The following is a 24,547-nucleotide window of genomic DNA, read 5'->3' as shown; positions in this document are numbered from 1 at the left end:
AAAAAAAAAAAAAAATCTGTTAAAAAAAATAGAAAAATAGTAAAACATGTAATATAACTGTACAGTAGCATGTATAATATATATATAATTATATATATTATATAAAGATTTCTTGTATTGGACTCAATACAGCTAATTTGTATTGAATCCACTACAAAAAAATTAGAATTTTCCGTCGCTCCTCCCACCCGCACTGACGCATGCACCGTCGTTCCAGGAAACCCCAGAGATCGTCTCTGCAGTTGCCGCTGAGGATCGAAGTAGATGTGTCCCGAGGAGAAGCAGGGACCAGCAGGACGCCAAGGGACGACAATGGAACAAGGTGTTTTTTCTATGTTTTTAGCAACCCCGAGTGTGACTCAGGATTACCGAGCTTACTGAGCTTTTCTGCAGCCTCTTGTGACTCTTTAATGACCAGGACAAACTCTGCAGTTTTTTTTGCATATCAAAGCACAGCTTGCTCCAGAAGGTAATGAATGTCTAGGCTCCATGAAGTTTTTTTTTTTTTTGCTTTGTGATTAACCCACAGTGAGGATTTTATACAGTAACTGACACCATGCCGCCTAATAATATGTTGAAACAAACATCTGTCCTAATTGTATTTATTTAAAAAATGTACCTGTTCCGACTTACATACAAATTCAACTTAAGAACAAACCTACAGTCCCTCTCTAATTCTAATGACATTTATTGCACGTGTACCTAGCCTTAGACGTGGTCATTCATCTATAAGGTTTGCCTATAAGTGCCCTCTTGGTTTCTTATGTCCCAACAGCAGCCACATGCCTCATTACTATGCGCCGGAAAGCAACCTCTCAGTCCTATACTCATAAAGACATCAAAATGTCCAGTTCATGGAACATCTCACAACCTGGCTGTATGACCGTATTGATATGTTTATGGTGATTTGGGTGCCTTGGGATTTCACAAGTGTGAAATTAGTTATTCCATGTGCTGTCACATGGAATAACTAATAGATTTTAGGACTCCGCCAATCCCCCACCCTCAGGGGAGAGTGAATATGTAAATATTTTATATTCATTTTCATCCCTAGGTTCTTCTCCACTGCTCCCACTCATGCCATTGACCATTGTAATTAAAAATCGCATTCCCCTTTTGTCTTCCTCTCAATTTAGTGCTAAAATTACAGACAGTGATATACCGGATTTATTAGCTGCTTATTCTTATTATTCCTCTATACATGGATTAGCTGCTATACTTGGAAAAAAGGATTAATATATTTTGTATGTTCAGTATCTTTGAGATTTATTTTTCCCTCTTTTATATATGTAGTTAGTTGTTCATAATCTTTGTTGTTTGTATATGTATTGTTCTACTTTTGAAAACTTTAATAAAAATACAATTTTGAAAAATTATCTGCTCAGTCTATTAAACGTTCATATTTATCTTTGTAGATATTGGAGAATAAAACCAATACTTGCTTTCCTCTCAAAACGCCAAATGACAAAACCTTGAGCTAAAAAGACTGCTAAATTGAAGCAGTCATTACAAGGTAGTGTTGCTCTTCTTGTTTAATTTACATGATATAATGCTGCATTCCACGGAGATTTCACAGCTAATATCTAGTGATTGTGACACAAGAAAGGCTGCAATAAACAGCTTACAATCTCTTTACACAGAAACTAATAGATGAGATGAAGTTAGTACTTTGTAATTAATTTTCAATAGCACCCCAACACACTGCAGGAATGCACCTGTAAGGATACATTCACACGTGCAATATTTGTCGTTGGAAAGAATGTTTCACAATCCTTTCCAACGACAAAAGACTGAAAGATGCATGAATAAGCGCTGTACATACAGCGCCGTTCTGCTTTATGGAGAGGAGAGGAAAACGATGGAGCAGCACCCTGCTGTGCTCTCTCCCCTTCACTTTCATTGGGATCGTTCATCGTTCGTGGATCCCCCAGGGCGGACGTCAGAACGACGGACAATGAGTGCTGTACACACGCCAGATTCTCATCCGATACTAGCCCTGAGGCGATTATCAGACGAGAAATATCTGACGTGTGTACATAGCCTAAGACAGCAGACTGCAATGGTCTGTAATGCGCTAACATACCATGTTGTACATTATCACTAATTATCCAGGTAATTTGCAACCAACTCAAATGAAGTATGATAAAAATGTAGTGCGTGGTATAGTGAATGGCTTTTTGTGAAACCCAAAGCTTCCCAGGATACATATGTCTAAGCATGCCGAATCTCAATGGAACTTTTTATATGTTTCCAGGAAAACACCTGCACAGTTCAAGACTAGGTGACGTGAGAAGAATCCAGAAGAGGGGACTCACTGGGCTTGGTTTGTGGAGGGATTGGGGGCCTTTCACCAATAAAGCTGGTGAAAGTGTCTGGTAAAGACAGATAAAGTGTCTTTTTTTGTGAAAGTTTCTGTTTTAAACTGTATGTTAACCTTAACTTAAAAGCAATAATTCAATATTTCATTAATATCTCTTTTATCCCCAAAGCGATGTAGTGCAAACATAAAATACCTGGTGATGCTGACAGTTGCCTCCAGAAACAACCCCTTCCTGTTTATTACTGTCCACTCCGGGCATTGAAGCAGATCCATCCCTGTGTGGTCAGGTAAGGCGTACCTAAACTCAGAAATTTCTCTTTACATAAAAGGGTAAACAACCCTTTTATGTAAGGTAAAAATTCTGTTTTGTTTTTTTTTTTGTTTTTTTAAGTGCAACGCCCCCTTAAAGATCGAGAATGAATGGGAGCGTAAAGCCTCCTAGGATACCTACGTCACATATCCCAGGAAGCTCTTGGCTGCTCCTTCTGCACATGCCGGAGATGAAAGAAGCCCTTTTGTCAAAAAGGGAAAGAAATTGCCGATCTCACGCATGCGCAGTCACCCGATGCAGGCGCGAGATTAGGTGACGTAAGAAGAACCCAAAAGAACAGAGAATATGTTGGAACCCAGCGTGCCAGCCCCAAGTCTGATACCAGGAAGACACGGGACCCGATGGAAAAATCCTCCAGACAGATTGACTGTTCTGCAGGATTGAAGGATTTTTTTGTTTTGGGTTTACTTCCTCCTTAAGCAGCTACCACTACTACTCATGTCCACTTTCTTTCAATCTAACAGCCCGATGGCCTTCCATATACCGTTATGTATGGAGATATTTTCTGCTTCTATAATGGGCTCACAGATGTTCCCAAAAGTCTTCACAATTTCAATAAAACCTAAAAATCAGAACATTGCAAGAAGTCTTCTGCAATAAAACATATTTACCTGCCTGTTCACATACTTCTGTAGCATGTGTACATTCTTGGCATTCCACAGATTCAGAAATACTAAACTTTGATGAACATTTGCAAGAGGTACATAATTCCAGCCTGAACAAATCTACAGGGGTAGGGTGAAGATATAGGCAGATCAGAGGGAGCGAGGAGTGGTAAGTTTACCTCCATTTAAACATTTCCTGGAACAGAACATGCTCACTATCACTAATCTACTATAAAGGAAATGCAAATTCTGCAGCTTCCCTCATCTAGATGGAATTGTGTATTTCCAAACAAACTGGAGCTACATGGTAACTGGTTTATAAAGAATATTGACTGGCTGCTGTGCCTTACACTTCTCTGGCCCATGGTGTGAAGTTATTCTGATATGAGACTTATTTTTGTGACATTGTTATTCTATCAAAGCATTATCAAACTTCTCTTTTTCTCACTTCAGTTCCACTTCCCCTTGTTCCTCCTGACACCCTAAGCAGAACTAAGGGTAAAAAACAAAAATAGCAAGCAGACAGGTTGTTTATCAGAGAAGAGACAGGCGATGTCCCCCCTGCAATACACCAAACTTACCTGATTGTTCATAATCATTTCTTTAATGTATACTAAGCTGCGCATGCTGAGTAAGAACTCTGGTGCGTATGTGTGGGAATTATGTCATTCCAACGTGGCCCAACGAGATGGCTGAAGATTCTGAATCTGGAAGAGTACTGGGTGAAGATGACGGTGCGGGTGTATGAGCAAAGAGAGGTTTAGACCATTCTGCAATAAAAAGAGCAGTCTACTGACGCTAGAACACATTTGTTAGTTCTGCCCTATTATACAAAGTTACTGGGATAAGGTTAACCAGCTACTGGGGAAGGTGACCAAATGCCGATCTACTTTAGATCCTCTACATCACCTGCTAGGGTTGCCCTTAACAGGTCCTACCAAGCTCATATCCAAGCTCACCACACACATCTTGGTAGCGGCCCGAACCCTGATCTCCACTAAGTGGAAGACTGTCTCCCCTCCATCCTTAGAAGAACTATACGCCTGCATTCAGGATATCCGAATGATGGAATACCTTACTGCCCTGCTCAGGAACACTGTCACAAAATTCGAACAGGTCTGGGAGCCATGGGATGACTATTATGCTCAATTACAGATGTGATGGTCTTATTTTGCTACCCTCCTTTTGTTATATAGCAAATCGCCTCCGAATCCCCTTTTCCTCCCTCCCCATATTTGATGTTATGTCCTGTATACAGGAATTTACTGGTTTGTCATGTTTATTGCTGGAAACCACATTGCATCATTTGCACTCCACTATTGCTATTTTTTCTTGTAGCATTTATGTATGTATATGTGTATATGTATATATATACTTGTTCCTACTTTATGCATTATGGTTTTGGTAATATGTTGCTAATGCTCCTGTATGCTGTGTTCTTGTCCATGTTCTTTTTGTTTTGTTTCTTTTGTTGTATTTGTAAAAAAAAATTTCAATAAAAACTCAGTTTCATAAAAAAAAAAGAGCAGTCTACTTGCAACTATTTTGTTTTTTAAACTTTAGTTCTGTTTTACCTTATTACATAAATCAGTCCAGATACTTGAACAGAATAATTCTCAACTAGCCCAGAGATAACTGTCTGGCTTCTCCACAAACACTTGGGGCAGGGTCAGGCTTAGTATACACGGACGTTTACCCCAGCATTTGTTTGAAATTCCCATTCCAATGAGCTAATCTACACCAGGACGTTTCCCTGAGGCACGTTTATGAGCGTTATCTATAACTTGGCTTGTAACATTTAAAAAATTAGAAAGCTGAGTTAACACTGGGTATGAGCACCGTGTAAACCCAGCCTTAAATCGATCAAAAGACCCCTCAGCTCCCCAAGGATAACACTTTGACACTACCTCTGTCTCTACCTGAGTCACTGGTCTTTATTACAGTCTAAGGTCAATTTTAGGGGGAAGTCAATTAACCTTACTGCATGTTTTTGGAATGTGCGAGGAAATTGGAGTACCCGGAGGAAACCCACGCAGACACGGGGAGAACCTGCAAACTCCATGCAGATAGAGTCCTGGCTGAGATCCGACCCTGGGACCTAGTGCTGCAAAGGCCAGAGTGCTAACCACTGAGCTACCATATAACATTTTACACTTTTTATATATAAAGGTAAAAAATTGTTTTCTGAATGGGAAGCCTGCAGCCTCCTGGCATACCTAAATCATGTAAAAACTGCCAAGCTCACACATACAGTGGGTTTGACATTTTTTAAAAGTTTTTTTGGAAGCGTGTCACCTATGGATCTCACACTGCTCAGGTGATGTAGGAGAAGGCGGCAGCACCCAGGTGTCCAAGCCATGCAGGGGCGGTATGGGACCAACTCGACAGGGATCAATAGCTTTCCACCTGTGAAGGTATGTGTCTTTTTTTGTGATAATTCCAACCTGTGTCTGCAAATGCTTCCCTGGTATAAGGAGGCAGCAGGCTCACCGCAGATGTGAACATTGCCTTAAAATGTCATAAACAATAAAGAATTTTCTTTTACATTGTTACAATTACCGTGGTTTATTACTTCACAACCATAAATCATAACCCTGGCAGGCCAAAGGCAGTCACCTACTAATGATAACAAGATATAATAAAGCAATGTAAGAAGGTTCTATAAACACCAATCTCATGAACAGCCCATAAAATGGGAATGGCAAACAAATCATCATCATGCAGCAGATTTATAGATATCCACAGGTTGTCCATCCCTCAGCCCGGCCTATCCCCCCCAGATATGTAAACATTGTGCAGCCATTGGGTGTATATATCACCCATGGCGGCTCCCACACAACTATCCCCCGTCACCCCACTCATAGTTTGCCTGACTTTCCATCCCCGGTCACACCTCACACCAATCAGCTCCAATCATGACCAGCACAACTCAAGGCAGGGGGTGGCTGCAAAGACCCGGTCATTACAGGCCACAGGGACATGACGCCCACCCAGGACCCTGTCCCCGCCCTCACCTCCTCCTCCGGTACACCGAACACCTCCATAGAGGAGGCCATGCTCTGCGGGCCGCACACCGGCCGGGTGATGTCCGATACTCCGGAGTTTCCGCTCACAACTCGTTTAGCGCTCGTGCCCGAGACCCCCCGAGTCACGCGCCGTACCCAGCGTGCGCGCGCTCGCCTCTGCCAGACGTCGTGTGTCATCCCCGGGCGCGCAGTGTGTGGCGGCTGCCAGGGCTCCGGGGGATGGTGGTCAATGGGGAATTCTTCTCCAGACATTCAGCTGCCATGGGGGAGTTCATTTGTAAAATAAATCATTCCTAAAAGTACTCTGGTTTCATAACTTACTGCCTGTATCAATGGGCATATCAACCATGGGAGGAAGAATCATGCTATTGGCACCTTAAAGCGTACCTACCTAAACTCACAAATCTCACTTCACATATGGAGAATATATATAAAAATTCAGTTTTTTTTTTTTTATTTTAAATGCAACACCCTTTCTACCCTTTCTCAGCCGCCTCGGGAATTGAGAATAAATGGGAGCGCAAAGGCTCCCAGGATATCTACGTCATGCATCCCGGGCGGCTCTTGGGTGCTCCTACGCATGCTTGAGCATCTCGGGCATGTGCAGAAGGAGCCTTTTCTCACAAAGAGAAAAATTTGCCAATCTTACACATGCACAGTGAGATTGGCAAGTGTTTTTTCCATCCTTCGTACCTAATTTCACACCTGGGGTGACATAGGAAAAGGAGAACATGGTGGCATTGGCTCCGGGACGACACAGGACCCGATGCAAGACCCCGCCAGATGGATCGGACTGCCCTGCGGGATTGAAGGTAAGTGTTTTTTTTTTTGTTTTTTTTTTTAGGCACTTTTTAGTTTAGTTCTACTTTAAGAGCTGCAGCAATAAAGATAAAATGAGATACCCACATCACATATCCCTGGAGGCTCCTGGCTGTTCCTTCTGCACATGCTTGCATGAGAAGTGAGATCAGTATTCTTTTTTTCCCCCCATATACAGCAGGCTACGTCACCCTATCTCAGCCCTCTGTAGTGCAAGATTGAGCGATGTAGGCAGGAGACAAGAAAGAAAATGGCGCCCAGCGCTCCTTCTGCACTTTGATGGCATAGGACCCAATCCAGGAAACCTCCAGAGGGTTCAACAGATTTGTGGTAGTAAAGGTGAGTGGGTTTTTTTTTGTTTACTTATACTTTAAAGCCCACTCTAAATGAAAACTTACAATGGAACTTTTACCAAAAAAAAAAAAAACCTTTACTGGTAAAAAGTAAAAAATCCCTCCGCTATCAGAGTCCAGTAGGTCCCACTTCTCTCTTCTTTCCCACATGGACAGGATAGTGGGCGCAACATTCTTGTTTCTTCTTACGGGTTATATTGATGGCACTGCCCATGCATGAGATTGGCACTTTTTTACATTCTAAAAAAGCCACTTATGACACATCTCGGTCTGTGTCTGCCTAATCTCGGTCATGCGCACAAGGAGCAACCAGAAGCCTAGGACAATGGTCCCCAATCATTTGGACATCACGGACCACTACATTTACATACCCCAGGCCACGCATGCGCTGGGAGCTATGTGTCATTCAAAGGGTAAGAAACTTCCCCAAGAGTGAAGTCATGATGCCAGATGAAGTCATGGTGAGCCTGCGATGCATGTGGGGGACATAGTCTGCGGCCCTGGCCGGTGAGCCTCCCCAAGCAAGGTACTTCTCCTGATCCCACTGGATGGTGCACTGGCCAGAGCCGCAGACTACCAACATTTTCTCACAGACCACACAGGTTGGGAACCAATGTCCTAGGATACATTATGTCAGGTCAGGTCTATGTAATACACAGCACAGTGTATAGAGTGCACAGGTCAGGTCTATGTAATAGACAACATAAGGTATAAAGTATAGGGGTTAGGTCAATGTTACATACAGCACTGTGTGGAGTGCAGGGGTCAGGTTTATGTAATACATAACACAGTGTATAGAATGCATGGGTCAGGTCTATATAATATACATCACATTTATAGAGTGCAAGGATCTTTGTCTTTGTAATATACTACACTGTACACAGCATGTGGCAATAAGAACAATGTAATGTTGTGGGACAGAATAGTACACAGACAGGGCTAGAGGTACAATGGTGCCGAGCATTAGGTGTGAGGGAGAACAAGTGCCCAGTGAAGGATGCAAGAGAATCATAATGCCAAGTGGGGGCTGGAGGGTGGTTGAGAACAATAGTGCCCCTAGGGGATGTAGGAAAAAAAGTCCAGAAAGTGGTGTGGGATAACCATGGTGGTCAGTGGAAAACACTTACCATTCTGGTGTCTGTGTCCCACACTGCGGCTCTCTTCCTCTTCCTGCTGCCAGGGCTAGGCAAAGTCTGTTGGTCAGAAGGCAATCACAGAAACAAGTCTTTTTGCTGGAAACTTCCTGGATCAGCCAGGATTATGTTGAACACCCAGGAGAGTTCAGTAGAATCTGGCACAGTATCAGAGAACGATGAGCCCTCTGAAAGAAGGTAGGTGGTAATAATTTACCACAGTGACTAAATTACTGACTACTGATCATTACTGATCCATGCACTGCACAATACTAACTCCTAAATACTACAATATTGACCCCAAAACGCTGTTAGTGATTACCAATCCCACAGTTTTAGTCTGAAAACTGGCCTTGGTCTACCATGACATAAGGGCAGATACAAGAATGTCCAAATGTATAGATGGTTGATATCTTTCTATGTCCTTCCTGCTCACCTATGCTGCTATACCTCAGTTTACATTTAAATGTGGCTCTGAAAAAAATTTTACTCCCTGGGATACAACCTTTGACTTGAGAATTACACTATATATTTCCTTGAACTCTCCTAAAAATATAGAGGTTGTCATCAATGCAATCCTATTGTAATAGCATCGTGCCTGACTGTTGTGTTAATGGTTCGGCAGTAATGTACAAACAATGTTATCTTGAACACATATAGAAGTAATCAATTCTGTCAATTTCCTAGTATGGTCATTTCAGGTCTTAGACTGAAACATTCTAAAATCTAACATAGATAGGTCCAACAGGTGGAGGAAGGCAGGATCATGACCAGGAAAGAAAGAGAACTTAATGCCACAGCGGGCACAGAGCCCCTGAACTCTACACTGCATACTATGGAGATTAGAATTCTGCATTACATATTACTAAACTTGACTCTCATTTGTGACTACTGATCCTTTGATCTCAGTCTGAAAGCATAACTAATAGTCTAGAATCCAACAGAGTAACGGTAGAAGATGAGATGAAAAGTGTCAATACATTTATGGTAGTTAGGCTGGGTTTAGCGGTGTCCAAATAGGAGATCCCATAAACATCCATCCAGCACCGACTTTTCCACTTTCCAGATGGGCAAATGTCCTGTCATTGTGCAGAGGGGACAGCATGTGCTGTAATGATCTTTGTGGGATCTCCTATTTCAACAACGCTGGTTTCTGTAAAGATTAGTAAAAAAAAAAAAAAGAAAAATCTCTAATATAAATCAGCCCCGGCTGGCTTTTTTGAATATTTCTTGATGATTATGCTTACTTAATACTGAGTTACTGTTCTAGAACTGGAATATATTTTAAAGTTTCTCCAACTTTCCTGATTTACACACACATTTTAGGTCAGCACCACAAAGTAATAAACTAATGCATATGTATAATAAGATAATACCTATCCTGTAGAACTTCACTCCCATGGAGACCTCAGAGCTCATAGTAAAGCAGCACCTCAATCATTTGCTTTCCACGCATAGCTTTGTACAACATTTCAATCCTTACTAGTCTCTCCAAAGCAGCAGACTCCCTAAATCTTTGAAAGTCCACTTTCTCTGCCTCTCTCAACCAAGTGATTAGTTAGCTCAGTAACACATATACTATTGTGTTGCTAGTAAATAATTATCAGATGACAAGGAGAGGTAGAAAACCTATATGTTCTGAGAGTAATGGAGACCTGAGGATTGAGAAGCCACTGTGCATAATAGTGATACTTACACCTCTATGACATACAGTGGTAAGTGTTATCATTCAGTTGTGCTTGTGAAATCAAGATGTTTAAACCACCTGAATAACCAGCCTTACTATAACCATACCACCAAAAAAAAAAAAAAAATTCATTCATTCATTCATAAAAATGAAAATACACTAATGAACAATTGCAGTTTATTTGGATGGGTGGATAGAAGGCTTTTAACATTTTTCCCATTTTTGATGGGAAGCTGAACTACACCAGGAAATTAATGCTATTCTGATCCCAGGGTTATTATACAATCCAGTGATGTCCAAAATACCAGTCTAAGTTACATTAATATTTTGCTGCTTTCCTATCAAAGCAGCACATTTCAATCACTTGCACTTTCACTGCTGAAAACACATTTAAAGTAAAAACAGATCTTGTCAAATGTTGTTTCAATGTGTTTGAATACAAAACACCTAATTTGAAAAGAATGCCTGGGGACACTTACTCTAATAATAGTATAGTATACACTTTCCCTGTTCTTGCTTCTGGGGCCACTTCAAAACCAGATTGTCAAGGTGCACATTCTAGAACAGAATGCACCAAAGTCGTAACTTACATTGAAACAATAAGTGTTTAGTGTAACTATACTTTTACCAATGCACCATTTACAAAGAAAAAAATTTGAAATATGTTCAGAATTTAGAACATGCACAACAAGATCCAAATAAATTACCTAACCAATTAAAAATGGCAATAGCACAGTTTACATAATAACTGATGAAAACTATAAAAACGTTAAATAAATACTGATAGTGTATGTGATATTAAAAGACACGTGAAAGAAGGCAGACAGATCTGAGTCTTATTACTTGCAGGCTGCAAAAAAAAAATGCAAAATTTACACCAATCAGTCAAAACATTAAAAGTGAAGCGACTAACATATATTATATATTTTATGTTGTTATAATGTCACCTGTCAGGTTGTAAGATATATTAGGCAGCTAGTGAGCAGTCAGATTATGAAGGTGATGTGTTAAAAAACAGGCAACATGGGCAAGTGTAATGATGTAAGCAACTATGACAAGCGTCAAGTTTTGATGTCTGGATAACTGGGTCAGAGATTCTCCAAGTGGCAGGTCATGTGGGCTGTTCAAGGAATGCAATGCAGTATTTTTCCCAGACTTTTGTTGTGTATTGTGTCCTGATATTCAGTAACAACTCAAAAAGAACTGGGTGGTTACTGAGAAGTGTCGGGTGGTGCGCCATGCTAAAAGGGCCTGGGGAGAACACTGCAGTGGTTAGTACCTACAAGTAGGAAGGTGAACTAGCAAACTATGGGCACCCAAGGCTGATAAAACATGGATGTAGGGAGTAGGCTAGCCCATCTGGTCCAATCCCACAGAGGAGCTATTGTAGTATGAATTGCTGTAAAGTGTGCCACTTATGAAAGAAAGGTGTCGGCATACAGTGCATTTCGGCTTCCTGAATATTGGCCTAGGAAAGCAATGCTGGTCCTTACCCACCAAAAGCACACCTAAAATAGGAATATGTGTGTCAAAACTTGACAATAGAGAAATGGAAGGTTGTCTGGAGTGAGTGATAGCAGCAGGATGTACTAAGGGAACATGGCAGGCCAGTGGGGGCAATGACTTAAAGAATCTACTAACGTCTTGGTGTCATATACCCCAGGACTTGAGGGGTCTTAGCATTTTGGCACAAGAAGGACCTTTACAATATTAGGTAGTGGTTTTTCATGTTTTGGATGTTCAGTGTATGTATAATATGCATGTCCTAAGAAGAAACACTATAGGTAAAATCTAAATACACTGTTGAAGTCAAGGTTGGGCTTATTCAAAGCAGAAGAGGCTCTATCCTTGGTCACTCTGGTAACAAATCTAAAAAAAAAACAAAAAACAAAAAAAAAAAAAAAAAAACAGGCAGCTATTCACTTTTTGGTGGAGTGGTGAAAGACAAAAATATGCTCAAACGGGGTATTTTGGTAGATTTTCCATATTTTTCTAAATGTCCCTCCTGAAAGCAGGCATTCCTAGGAAGCAGCATAGAAATTCCTGTAAACCATTTACCTCCAGCCTTCTCCTAAGAAGCATAGTAGGGGATTTAAACATTTGCACTTAGTCTTACTTTCAGTTGATTCTAAGGCAGTAGAGGTGGCATGGGTGTGTCAGTAGTACTGCAGTGTAGAGGTGTGGAGCATACTAAAGCTGAAAACAGAAGACGTGTCAATTAGGTCACTCAAAATGAGACACCAAAACTACAGAAGGGATCAGGATCAGTAGAACTGGAGACAGGGGTGGTGAAGGAATGTATAGAAATTGGCTACTGAACCAACATTATTAATGGGCAGGGGGGTCAGTGAAGAGAAACCTAATATTTGGAGTAATGCACTGAATACATGTGAGGGTTTTTGTTTGGAGACTGGGGGCACAGAGTCATTTTATTACACGTGTTGGTGACTGGACACTGAGCTAAAAAAAAAAAAAAAAAAGAACAACAGGTGATAACAGGGAACTTGACCTTTATAAACTAGGTACCGATGAGTAATGGGCATAGGCCAGAGACTGAGCCCTAATGGGTTAATTCTTCAAAGATAGAAACAGGTTATCATGGGGTTAATGCACACACTGCATACTCATCACAGGAGTTAAAGCTCATGCGCAAGCTGATCACTTACAGAATGATTTTACCCTCTAGAAAGGTGACCAAGAGCTTAAGGGCCCTTTCATATCTGCAATAAAAAACTGTGCAGGTGGCAACTCCTGGAGACATAGAAAACTGCTTCTGTGTGCCCAAGAACATCAAACCGCACTGCAGTTTGTGTGCAGTTGTAGCTGCAGTAAGGCTTCTTGTCCACAGGAGAAAAAGGAACTTGTCACTTTCTGAAACCACATCATGATCTTCTGCAGTGGCGTGCACAAAATAGTTCCCAAGCATTCCCATTTACTAGAACAGGAAAGGTTGGGACCACAATTGAACCTGCTGCAGAACGCTGCAGTCAACCATGTCTAAAATGGCCCTAATACTCAAATGGGCAACACAGTGACTGAGGGGATATTCTGTTGGGATGGCTCACTGATGGGTTAATGTTCATTCTTTGCTGGTGAAAATACGGGCCGGACCACCTTACTAATGGCATAGATAACGGGTAAGTAAAGTGTGTGTGTGTGCTGAGGCAGAACACAGAGGAAAGACCAATATGTGTCCTTGCAAACATACAATCCTGAACTAAACACATTTCAGTTACTAAGGAGCAAAAAGACATTCACTTCTGCGGAGGGGGCAAAGACTGCTGCTTAACTAAGCTTCTTTCTAAGTGCTGAACCTGTAGACTGTCTGGGACCAGTGGAGAATATGAACCAGTGTTCTCCCAAGTCCCTTTTAGCTGGGCGCACCACCCGGCACTATATAGTTGCTGAACGGCTGTTCTTGGGTGTTTACTACAAAGATGGGTCACAATACAGAGACCACCACCCAGCAACAGCTTCCCCCCACCCAGCTGTAAAAAAATTCTGGGTTAAACACTGTGGACACTAAAATGCAATATATGTGGGTTCTGTGTGGGACTGCAGAGTGAGAAGTCTTCAGACTGAAAATGGAAAGTCAATGTTCTGTACAGACAATCATTAATACACTTGTGCCAGTTATGATTTTTTAAATTTTATTGATCTATTAAAAAAGTTAGAAAATTAGACTGATAGCTACTTTAAAAAAGAAAAAAAGAATGAATACAATCACTCCACTCTGTGCCCAGATTCACTGAAATAACTTATTTTGAGAAAACTTGCATAAGGGCCTCATTTCCTCCATTTATGGCCTTCTACAGGAATCGGCAAGGGAGGTATCTGGCAAATTTGTATACATGAGTACCTGGGAGAGTATTTTGGGCGGTGCCCTGGAGCAAGATACATGGTCCACACTGTGGGAAGCAGCAAATAAAAGCTCAATATGTACGCTTTATAAAGAAAATCTTTACAAGATTTTGTTCCGCTGGTACCATATGCCGGCGGTGTTACACCGCCTGTTTCCGGAGGTAGATCCGGCTTGCTGGCGCTGCGGGTCCCATTATGGGACTCTAGAACATATTTTTTGGTCCTGTCCCCTTATTCAGGGCTATTGGGGGAGAGTCAATGCACTAATTGGGGACGTGACTCAACAACAATTCCCCTTGACCTGCTCCACCACTTGCTGGGATTGCCCCTTATGGACCTCCCCAAGTCCGCCCGTCAGCTTATTACACATATTTTAGTGGCTGCTCTTACTCTAATCTTCACCAAATGGAAATCCAGACTGCCCCCCTCTATGGAGGATTTGTAGGCTCGTATTCAAGACATACGCCTGATGGAGTACCTCACTGCCCTCCTCCGAAACAGGGTTGCGAAATTTGAACAGATATGGGAACCTTGGGATGCCTACTATACCAGTCTACAGGTTTAATATGTCGCTGGTTCCAGACGCCACTGTGCTTCCTATCCACCTTTGTTTGTATCCCCCCCCCCTTCCCCCCCCCCCTCCTATTCCCCGGCTTAGCTTCGTTTTTTCTTTCTGACTCATTTCTTGTTTTCTGTTGTTTATTTATCTGTTGTTTCCGTATTTTTATAGTCTATGGGGTTTGATAGGCCGGTACAGTACGGCCACAGTTTTTTTTACTGTTACTTACGCCAGAGTTTTATGTACCATTATCGGATGTACCTATCACCCTGTATGCTGTGTTTACGAGATGTTTTGCTGTATAAGCCTGGTTGTCTTTGTATGTGAAAATGTTCAATAAAAATTCAGTTTAAAAAAAAAAGAAAAAAAGAATGAAAATAGCCAGAAGCACCCAATCATATAAAATATTTTATTGTTTCTGAAAACATTAAAAAAAACAATTTTGAGCACTTTCCATTTAAAAAAAACCAAAAAAAAAAAAAAAACCAAAAGAAAAACATAACTGAAATTCTACTGCAATTTAAACTACTGTAGTTTCAGCAGTACAACAGACAAGAAAACGAGGGGTCATTTTTTTGTGTTTTTGAATAGTATGAAAAGATGAAAGGGGATTGTATCCACCATGTGCTGCTATTAATGCTCAATATAGTTTGGGTCTGTACAGTGACTCAAGAGGCAACGCATACAATAATCTTCCTTTCATAGTCCGAAGTATTGCAGCTTTTTGCAAATTTTCATGATGGTAATACCAGGTCATTTATTTATTTTTTACTCTTTAAAACACTAGAACAGTAGAAAATAATAAAACACAAAAAAACTAAGAAAACATATTTAACATTAACAAAGCTGAATTAGTAAACAAACGAAATAACCTGTGAATAACTATGCTTGCCTGATCAACACAGAACAAGTATATAATACAGCAAAAAGTGGTTACAGGAATATACTGAGACTGTACAAGGTAATACACACATGCACATTTTTGTGATCATGTATTAACACGGTGAAGCAACTAAACTTAATTTCTTCCTGCTGTAATATTCTCATGTAAGAGAATAAGAAATAGAAATATCTCACTGAGATTAATGCACATTGCTACATAAGACAATTGTATGTCATTTTTATGACATTCTGCTTTTTTTAAAGACTTAAATTTTTTTTATTTTTTATTTAGTTTTTTTTTTTTGTTTAATTATGGGCCAAAAAGTTGCATTTATCTAAAAAGAGGTGCCGTGCCACAGGTTCAACAGAAGTTTAGTGCAATAAGTGAACCTGAGAACATCTTTGCAATAAAGATCTTTCTGCTGTAAGAACAGCCCCTATAGGGACATTATTAATCCTTTTTAACGGATTTCAGGCACTGCACCAAGAAAATGCCTTCCATCAAAATTTAAAGTGTTTGCTGCAATACTATACATTTTATGCACTGCAAGTTATTTAATATATAGGCTATTTTTCAACACCAGCAAAATTAAGTCCAATTATCACCAGAAAAGCCGGCTTTGCACACTCTGCAAACTAGTCTAGTAGAAAGTTGTATGCATTGTTTTCAGCTACTATTGATTTAACAGTGAATTACTAGCTATGGTTTAAATGCCCTTGACATTTATTTTCACAGGTTGCCTCAAGAATGCCTGCTTTAAACAAAATAAATTATCCTTTGGGTTTTTTTCATTCTGTTAATACTTTGGTACGCAATAGTGCTCCATCTCAATGTACAATAGTAACAAGTTCTAAAAGCAGGTATTTAAAAAAAATATTTAGAAATACCAGCAAACACATAAAACAGCCAAGTTAACTCACTATCACAATCAAATTTACAGAGCTCTGAGTTGGCCTTAGCACCTTTTTGTATGATGATACACAATGTTATTAGTCTGTTTCTTGCGTGTATATATATATTTTTTTCTCTAACAAGAAAAGCTGGCAGAAATGAAAACCACAATTATATTAAATATGCTACACAGCTTTAACTTCCAATAGAATACGAACAGGGCCAACACTGCCGTTGCTGGGTGTTCTGCAATTTTACTCTGATGAAGGAAATTGATGAAGTGTTGCCAAAAGTCAAAATAATAGTATTGGAAGTCTGAGCATATCCAAGCTTGTTCACATTACTAAAATAATTTGACATGCATTAAAATAATTTTGTGTGGCTTTTTAGGTTCTCAATGCCATGTTTCATTATAAAAATTTATAGGAGTATGCTGCCTTACCCAACAGCCATCTTAGATATGTGAGATAGGTAAGAAAGTGACTAATGCGCAAAAAAACAAACAAAAAAAGGCCTTTACAGGAAATAGGTATTCCTATGTTCTACATCAGGTGTTCTAAATAACTTTCCCTAATTAAAAAAAACAGGGTAACCACTGCTCGGCATGCAAGCAACCTGGGATAAAACAGAGCAAGAACCAAAATGGAATCTGTAGTCCATTTGTCGCTTCACGGGGAAAATAAACACATGCAACAAAGACACATTTTTCTAATATGTACATATATTAGAAACCTCAGAGCTTATCATCAGTTACTACTTCAGTTTGGGTGGGCAAGCTCCAAAGCAGCAACCTCTCTAAAGAGGGAGCTACCAAACACCTATTCTTTCCTTATTTCAATCCATATATTTTTAAACCCCCATTTTTTAAATTTTGTTTTTCATATGAAAAAAAAAAATATCTATCAGATAAAATGAAAAAAGTAAAAACTTGTAAAATGTTATGAGGTCATGGTGTGTAAAAATAAAAAAATCTTAGTGCATTTTTTGAATTCAAGGGAAAGTAGTCCTTAATGAGAAAACTTTGATATTTTTTTGTCTTCTTTAAAAGTGTACATACTCCACAATTGTTATGATATTCACATAGGTACCCAAGTCACCATACTCAAAAAGCAAAGCGGGCAGTTGCTGCCTTTCTTCACCTACAGATAAATTTATACAGGTCATGTAAAGCAGAAGCAATGTTTTCAATTTCACTAAAATGGTTAGAATAAAAGCAAGTATTACAAAGTGTAACGGCATAACAATGCCTGTCTTGCCTATGTTAAGTGACATAAAATCATTTAAAATGAGGGAAAACAGAAAAAGAAAAAACACAAATGGACTTAATACTGGCTCATCAACCGCCCGTGTAGTGCAGTTTAAATGATTATCATGTTAAGAACAGATGCAATATAACCTGTGCAGCAAACCTTATGAAAACTTCATAATTACAAATGTTTCCGCTGCTGGAGGCACTTCCATTAAGACAAATACAACTGCCTTTTTGATACAGTGTGCTACATTATAATACAAATTTAACCCAGCATTTCAACGGTAGGATGGTCTTTGCTCTCTATCCATTCAAATCCAGATGAGGTCATGGAGTTAATAGATTCATTACAAATCTGCTGGAACAAGGGATCATTGTTCAGCTCCTCCAGTGTAGCTTCGTCATCCTGCACATGCTGGCGACCAGGATCAAACAACAGGTTTGGATCTAAAGTGTTCAGGTCATTGATGCTGCCTGAGAGATCAGAAGACAACCGAATGTCGCTGGAGAAATCAGAGGCATTGTTTAAATCTGAAGCCACTTGAGCAAGTTGCTGGTTTGATTGGAGGCTTTCTCCATCTAGCAGGTCTTTAACAGTGCTATTGAAATCAAGTTGCTGCTCTCCAATTTCAGATTGTGCTTGGTTGTCTCCAGTAGTAAAACCAATTGAATCAGTACTGCTGTTTTTGGTGAGGTAAGCTGGCGTTTGGAATTCAAAAGATGAAGTGCTGGAATTCATCACATTTTGTTGATTGGCACCAGAAAACATTGGAGATGTTTCCAAAATCTGAGTGAGATTCATCCTTGCAGTATAGTTAGAAGGCATGTTGTTAATTCCTAACCCTCGAACCGCATCATCGCGGTCAGAATCCAGTTTGCTCAGTAAAACATGGGTGATATTTTGAGTACTGTTTTGTTTTTGCAAGGATGGGAAAGCAGTCTGCATCATAACAGTTAAAGGTACCGACTGGCTTCTTTGCGCTATACTATTGGCACTGGTGTCTGTCTGGACATTAGCAAGTATATTATGAACCTCTGCCGTTACTACAGACCCAAAAGCTGTCATGTTATTAGATCGAGGAGCATTTGATGTTGGGCAGTTTGAGTTTCCACTTAAATTGCGCTGTCTGTGAACTGCCGGGCTTACACTACGACATCTAAAATTGCTGTTTCCAGGCGTACCTGATCCTTTGTTATCTAGAGGTGCAGGCACAGCAAAACCCTCCTGTTTAGAAGTACTGCTTAACGAGGAAAGCTGATGCTGAACTGGAGACACGGGGGTTAAACGACCAAAGTGATTGTCATGGTGTCTCGACTGAGACTGATATGACTGACCAGGCACAGCAAAAGCATGTGGCTTTCTAAAACGGTCCTCTACTAGCTCTTTATAACTTGGAAGTATGCCATGGCTGGATACGGAAGAATTGCCAACAGTGCTATATCCATTATTCATCCATTCTAGCTTGGTTTTGTCAGGGTGAGTTGCCATTGGCCTTTGCATCGGTTTAACAGGGCTACTTGAGACAATGCTAGCATCATGATAAGAGATGCTGGAGTTAATAGGGGTAAAGGCAAAGGGATTCCTGCATTCAACAGGACTTGGAGGAACACTGCTGCTGCAGTTAGAATGTGGAGTTCCAACTGGTGTGTGCCGACTGCTTCCTAATGCACTATCTACAGGTGTTGTTTGAGCGAGACGAGAACAAGGGCTCTCTCTTGACAAGCTTTGGGGCCCAGAAATCATCTCTGATGTAGGCGTTGGGGTTAAAGTTGGGGTTGCTGTTGAAGTAGGTGTGTGAACTGGAGTGCCACTGCTATGTACTGAATGGTAAAAGTTAGTACTACTTGAATGTGTGGGTACTGGTGTACCATGGGCAGCTGTTGCTTGGGTTTGGAGCACCATTCCTAAATTACCATAGCTCTGAGAGCTGTTATTCATTGACATTTGCTCCTCCATAAGCACCAGTTCCTCAACAATGCTGTCTTGTGTGAGGTCATCATCAAATGAAAAGAAACTTTCATTTGTGGGAGGGTCTGTCAGATTAGACCGCTGAGGTAACTGGTTAGATGAATGTGCTTGTAGCTGATTCAAAGAAGAATCCTCAAGTTGCTGGCTGTAAGCGTCCTGATGTAGTCCTTCAAAGTCTACTGGTTCCCAAACAGTTTTTTGCAGGTTATCAGCACCAGAAGTTCCTGGAATATCCAGAACACTAATTGTTTGAGGCTGCTCGCAGTTGCTAGATGTGAAATCTGAACTTTCAGCAATCTCCTGCCATGCGTTTTGATTAAAAGGGTTATCTTGCTTTGAATCACTGACAAGTTTAAACACATTACCTTCTAGTTTAACGTTAACATCCTGGGAGGAAATTGAAAGCTCTTGTTGTGGATCAGTGGTCTTTTCATCAACACATTCCAAGGAATAACTTTCTACTAACTCATTATTACTTACTTGTTGCATACCTTTACTAGGTATTAATGCAACTGTCACTGTGTTATCACTCTTCACTGTCAGTGCTTTTTGAACTTTCTTGATGGTAACCCCTACTGGCCTCTGACATTCAGCAATAGCTGAAGACAGCTGACCTAGAAGTGATTTTTTCGCTGGTGGTAACTGTGAGTCCTGTACTGTAGAAGTCAAGCGTTTTCGGGGACTCTTATTAGACAATCGAATGTCCTTTCCAGCTGAGTCAATGTTAGTGTTTGGACAAGGACTACTGCTAAATACACTCTGAGGGGTGACACGCAGAGTTACAGTACCTTGACTACAGCTAGCTGAAGAAACAGAAGTGCCTTCTACAAGCTTGGTTTTACATTTGGTCCTTGTTATTTCAGTTCTCTGGTCAACTGCTTTGGCACCCTGAGTGTCACGGGCAGCAGCATCTTGAGACGGTTTCTCTTGACTGATTTTAGGTGTAAAAGAAACGGGTGTACCTTTCCTAGGTCGTGAACCATCTGTGCTCTCTTGTATTTGATTATCATCTATAAGAATTTCTGGTTCTGTTTTTACCTCCACTGCAGATGCTACAGGTGTTCCCATCCTGGGTACAGGAGATTGCAATGAAACCACAGAGCCATTTTTAATCTGTGGCGCAGTTCTGTTTTCATCTGAAACGCCAACACTGTTACTGACAGAAGGGGTTTGTTTAGCTGAAGTGCTAGCATTGCTGGGGGCAAGCGATATCGTGGTCATCTTTACAACATTTAGAGAACTGACATGCGGTGCTGGCACCACGGTTTTAATTGGGCTACTGGTGAAAACCACAGTGGTGGGTGAGCGGATCGTCAAAGCATTAGAGCTGGCTGGCTTAGGTAATATTTGAGCGTAGCGATGCCTAGCAGAACGATCTCCAACAGGGCTTGCTGGAATATTTTGTGGAGTCTTTGGTGACTGCTTAACAGACTGCATGTGTTGAGTAACTACTTGAACGTTGAGTGGTAGGACCTTCCCTTCAGAGGAGGCGATCGGACTGGGTGAAGTCACGAGTGGCCTGGTTCTTTGAACCTGTCATAAAACAAAGTTAAAATTATTCAGCACTTTTTTTTAAAAAATAACTGCAATTGTTTCTAATTTGAAACACTATGGGTTTCTGTACCTGGGTGGCTCACAAGAACATTTACCAGCTACCTATTAACTGCATCTACAGGCTCCTGTGTTTTCTAATATTGAAAAAATTGAGAGCAGCAATAACTTATATTTTTGTTTAATGGTAATGCATATAGGAAGCTGTAGATGGACATCAATAAATGAATGGCTGGCATGCAATCCCTGCCACCTATTAGGTGTCCATGCGATGAGTGCTTAAGTACCTGTTCACACCACTGTTTCAAACCTTGAACACCTGCACTGCAACAAACAGCAGCAGACACAAATGCACAGGTATACAATACAGTAAATTATGTTATCAAAAATGCAGCAGGTACAATTTTAGATCCATTGTGGTGCATTTGGCATCCCATTTAATGAATTAGTAATCTATCCTATGTATTTTATTTTTTTTTTAGAGTATTTTGTCTCAAAATAACTTCTCTTTTTAAGCAAGGGTTGAAGGGAAAATGAGAAGTACAGTGATTTTTAGTGCTAAATATGTAGAAAGGTACGTCTCTAGGTAGGTAAGTAAATGCATTTTTATTAAGATAGGGACAAGAGTTAGTGGGTTTAATGTAAAGGTTAGAATACCAATTAATGAGTATCCAAAGCCCCAAAACACAAATTAATACATTGATACTTACCAGTCCTTAAAAGTGGTGACTGCTTTTGTTTTTAGGCTTTTTTTTCTTGCCAGTAACATACTTCCTGTCCTAGGGTGACAGCGCACAATGTACTGTTTCTACAGACAGCTCAGTGCTTTTACCCCAAAACAGGAAGTGTAGTAAGTCTGAAAAAACTTTGTCATTTATATACCATGGGGGAGTTGTAAGGGAAATATGCCAAACTTGTACTTACTTTACTGAATATTGCTGTCTGGGTTACCGACTGCATGCCATTTGCTTTTGGGGGACACAACAGATGGGAAAATATCCCTATTTACCTATTGTCAATGGAAAATGTGTCCAAAATTTGTCATCTATTCATGTTCCAAAGATACCTGAATATTAAGAATGAGACATGTATATTCTCTTGGTAAATATCCCTATTTACCTATTGTCAATGGAAAATGTGTCCAAAATTTGTCATCTATTCATGTTCCAAAGATACCTGAATATTAAGAATGAGACATGTATATTCTCTTCTGCCAAAAAAAAAAAAAAAATGTTCTCCCTAGCAGTTTTTTATTTTCTATTTTAAACTTTGAAGTGCATGCACAGTGCAGTGTACACTCCCAGCTCTTTGGAAGGAGTCACATTATCAATTGCTCCCAATTGCTGAAAAGAATTCCTGGAAATATGGAATTAGCAGGGGCCGCAAGCAAATTATGCTTGTAAGGTAACAGTGCTTTAATGCACAAGCACAATTTTAGTTTTGCTTTAATGAATGTTTGTTAGATGTTATTAATCAAAAAAGTTTTAAAATTGGGGTGGGATTAAGAGACAGAGATGCTAGATGTAGTTCATAGAGAACAACATTTTATTCCTAATTATATATTGTATTAATGGTAGTAATCTACAATCCTTAAGGTTCTGTCATACGTACACTTTTTTCTGAGTCTGGTATATGGTAATGGATTATTATACATCTCCGGTCTCTGAACATTATTACCATTTAACCAAACTAGAGAATATCAGTACTGTATTTCAAAAGGAACCACTGGAAAAGAAACAGGCCCAGAAATCTAGAATGTAACCCTTAACTATGTTTTAAAAAATTACCGGAATCGGGCTGGGAACAGCTGCAACAACAATTCCAATAGGCTGTGGAGAGAGGATAGCCGGGCTTCCATTACATATACTGGTAATCCCATTAGCACCCGGTCCATCCTGTTTTTTCACTTGTAATTCTCCTGGTAAAGGTGATTGCAGCTTTTGCTCTTGTTGCTTCTTCTGTATTTTTCGTTGTAACTGTTGTTTGGCATCTACAGGAGAGGCTAAGGTCTTCACTTGAGGGTGGAAGGCATTGCTTTCAGACATAGGTACAAATGCAGAAGTCTGTGTAATTCCTTTTAATCCTGCAGTAAGAAAAATACGTAAATTAAATTGGCTACAAATAACCGGATAGCATGAATAATTTTAACAGTTAGACAAATGTGATATCTAAGACATATTTCTAGGTGTATATATAGAATTAAAGGGGCTTTTCACCCATTGGCTTTAACATCAATACTGCCATATCCTATAAAGTATCTACATATCCCTTGATGTACTTGGTGTGATCAATAATTTTATTTCCCTGTTTTATTAGAGTTGGCATCTTTAAATGTCCAAACATATTTTGGATTCAGGGGAAGATTTAGCTGTTTAGAATTTTATTCTGTAATAAAACGTGAGGAATGCTGTCTACACATTTACTTTTAAGATTCATAGCTTTAACAAATATCTACAAGAAAGTTACAATTTGTTCCACCACTGATGTCCCAGAAATATTTTAAAAATCTAATTAGAAAAATCAGGCAGCCCAAATACACATAGTTTAATAAAAAGAAATAATAACATTCAAACAAAAGACACTAAAGTCCTTAATTTCACTACCTAGTATGTTTTAGCCTTTGGGTGGCAGCACAGTACTTTTTTGCATGCTATATGATTTAATCATCATTTTTACGCATTTCAGTCTAGTGATAAATTATATCTTTTACATTTTTATAAAAATACAATTTTTATATTTTATATATTTTTCTTAGGCATAACTCACCTAAATATGTCCAATATTTAATACATTTAATATTAACATTTAAATAAAAAAAATCTGTTAAAACAAGGGTACAATACTGAAACCTGTAATATAACTGCACAGTAGCATATATATATATATATATATATATATATATATATATATATATAATGATGATGATTACTTTGTATTGGATTTATTACAGTTATTTTGTATTGAATCCAATGCAAAATAATTTTAATTTCCCGCCGTGCCTCCTGCACTCACCGACGTCCCCGGAAATTTCTGGTGCAGGGCCGCCCTCTTAATTCTCAATCACATAACGCAATCAAGAATGAATGGGAGCACAGAGCCTCCTGGTATACCTACGTTACGCATCCCAGGAGGCTCTTGGCTGCTCCTCCTGCAGTGAGATCAGCAAGTTTTTTCCCAATCTACGTCACCTGATCTCCCTCCTGCGTCGGGTGACGTAGGAAGAAGAACCTGGAAGAAGAAAGGAGAAGGCAGCGCCCGGCACTCCCTCTGTGCCGGCTCAAAGACAGATCGACTCCACGGTGGGATTGAA

General features: G+C 39.9%; 2 protein-coding genes across 3 annotated transcripts in view; both read right to left on the bottom strand.

Annotated features, from left to right (window-relative positions):
- NEDD4 (NEDD4 E3 ubiquitin protein ligase) overlaps positions 1-6,474 on the bottom strand; it is an 80,009-nt gene extending 73,535 nt beyond the window's left edge. For both annotated transcript variants that reach the window (XM_072402348.1, XM_072402350.1), the window contains exon 1: positions 6,271-6,474. In XM_072402348.1, coding sequence (XP_072258449.1) covers positions 6,271-6,459 — 189 coding nt within the window. In that variant the 5' untranslated portion in view covers positions 6,460-6,474. The remainder of the gene's footprint in view (positions 1-6,270) is intronic.
- An 8,615-nt stretch (positions 6,475-15,089) lies between these two features.
- Positions 15,090-24,547, bottom strand: part of RFX7 (regulatory factor X7) — a 57,193-nt gene continuing 47,735 nt past the window's right edge. The window contains exons 8-9 of the mRNA XM_072402343.1: positions 23,025-23,320; positions 15,090-21,219 (exon numbers count right to left, since the gene is read on the bottom strand). Coding sequence (XP_072258444.1) covers positions 17,983-21,219; positions 23,025-23,320 — 3,533 coding nt within the window. The 3' untranslated portion in view covers positions 15,090-17,982. The remainder of the gene's footprint in view (positions 21,220-23,024; positions 23,321-24,547) is intronic.

The sequence above is a fragment of the Pyxicephalus adspersus genome, chromosome 2 (genome assembly GCF_032062135.1).
Source record: "Pyxicephalus adspersus chromosome 2, UCB_Pads_2.0, whole genome shotgun sequence".
NCBI classification, from domain to species: domain Eukaryota; kingdom Metazoa; phylum Chordata; class Amphibia; order Anura; family Pyxicephalidae; genus Pyxicephalus; species Pyxicephalus adspersus.
This window is presented reverse-complemented; position numbering and strand designations above follow the sequence as displayed.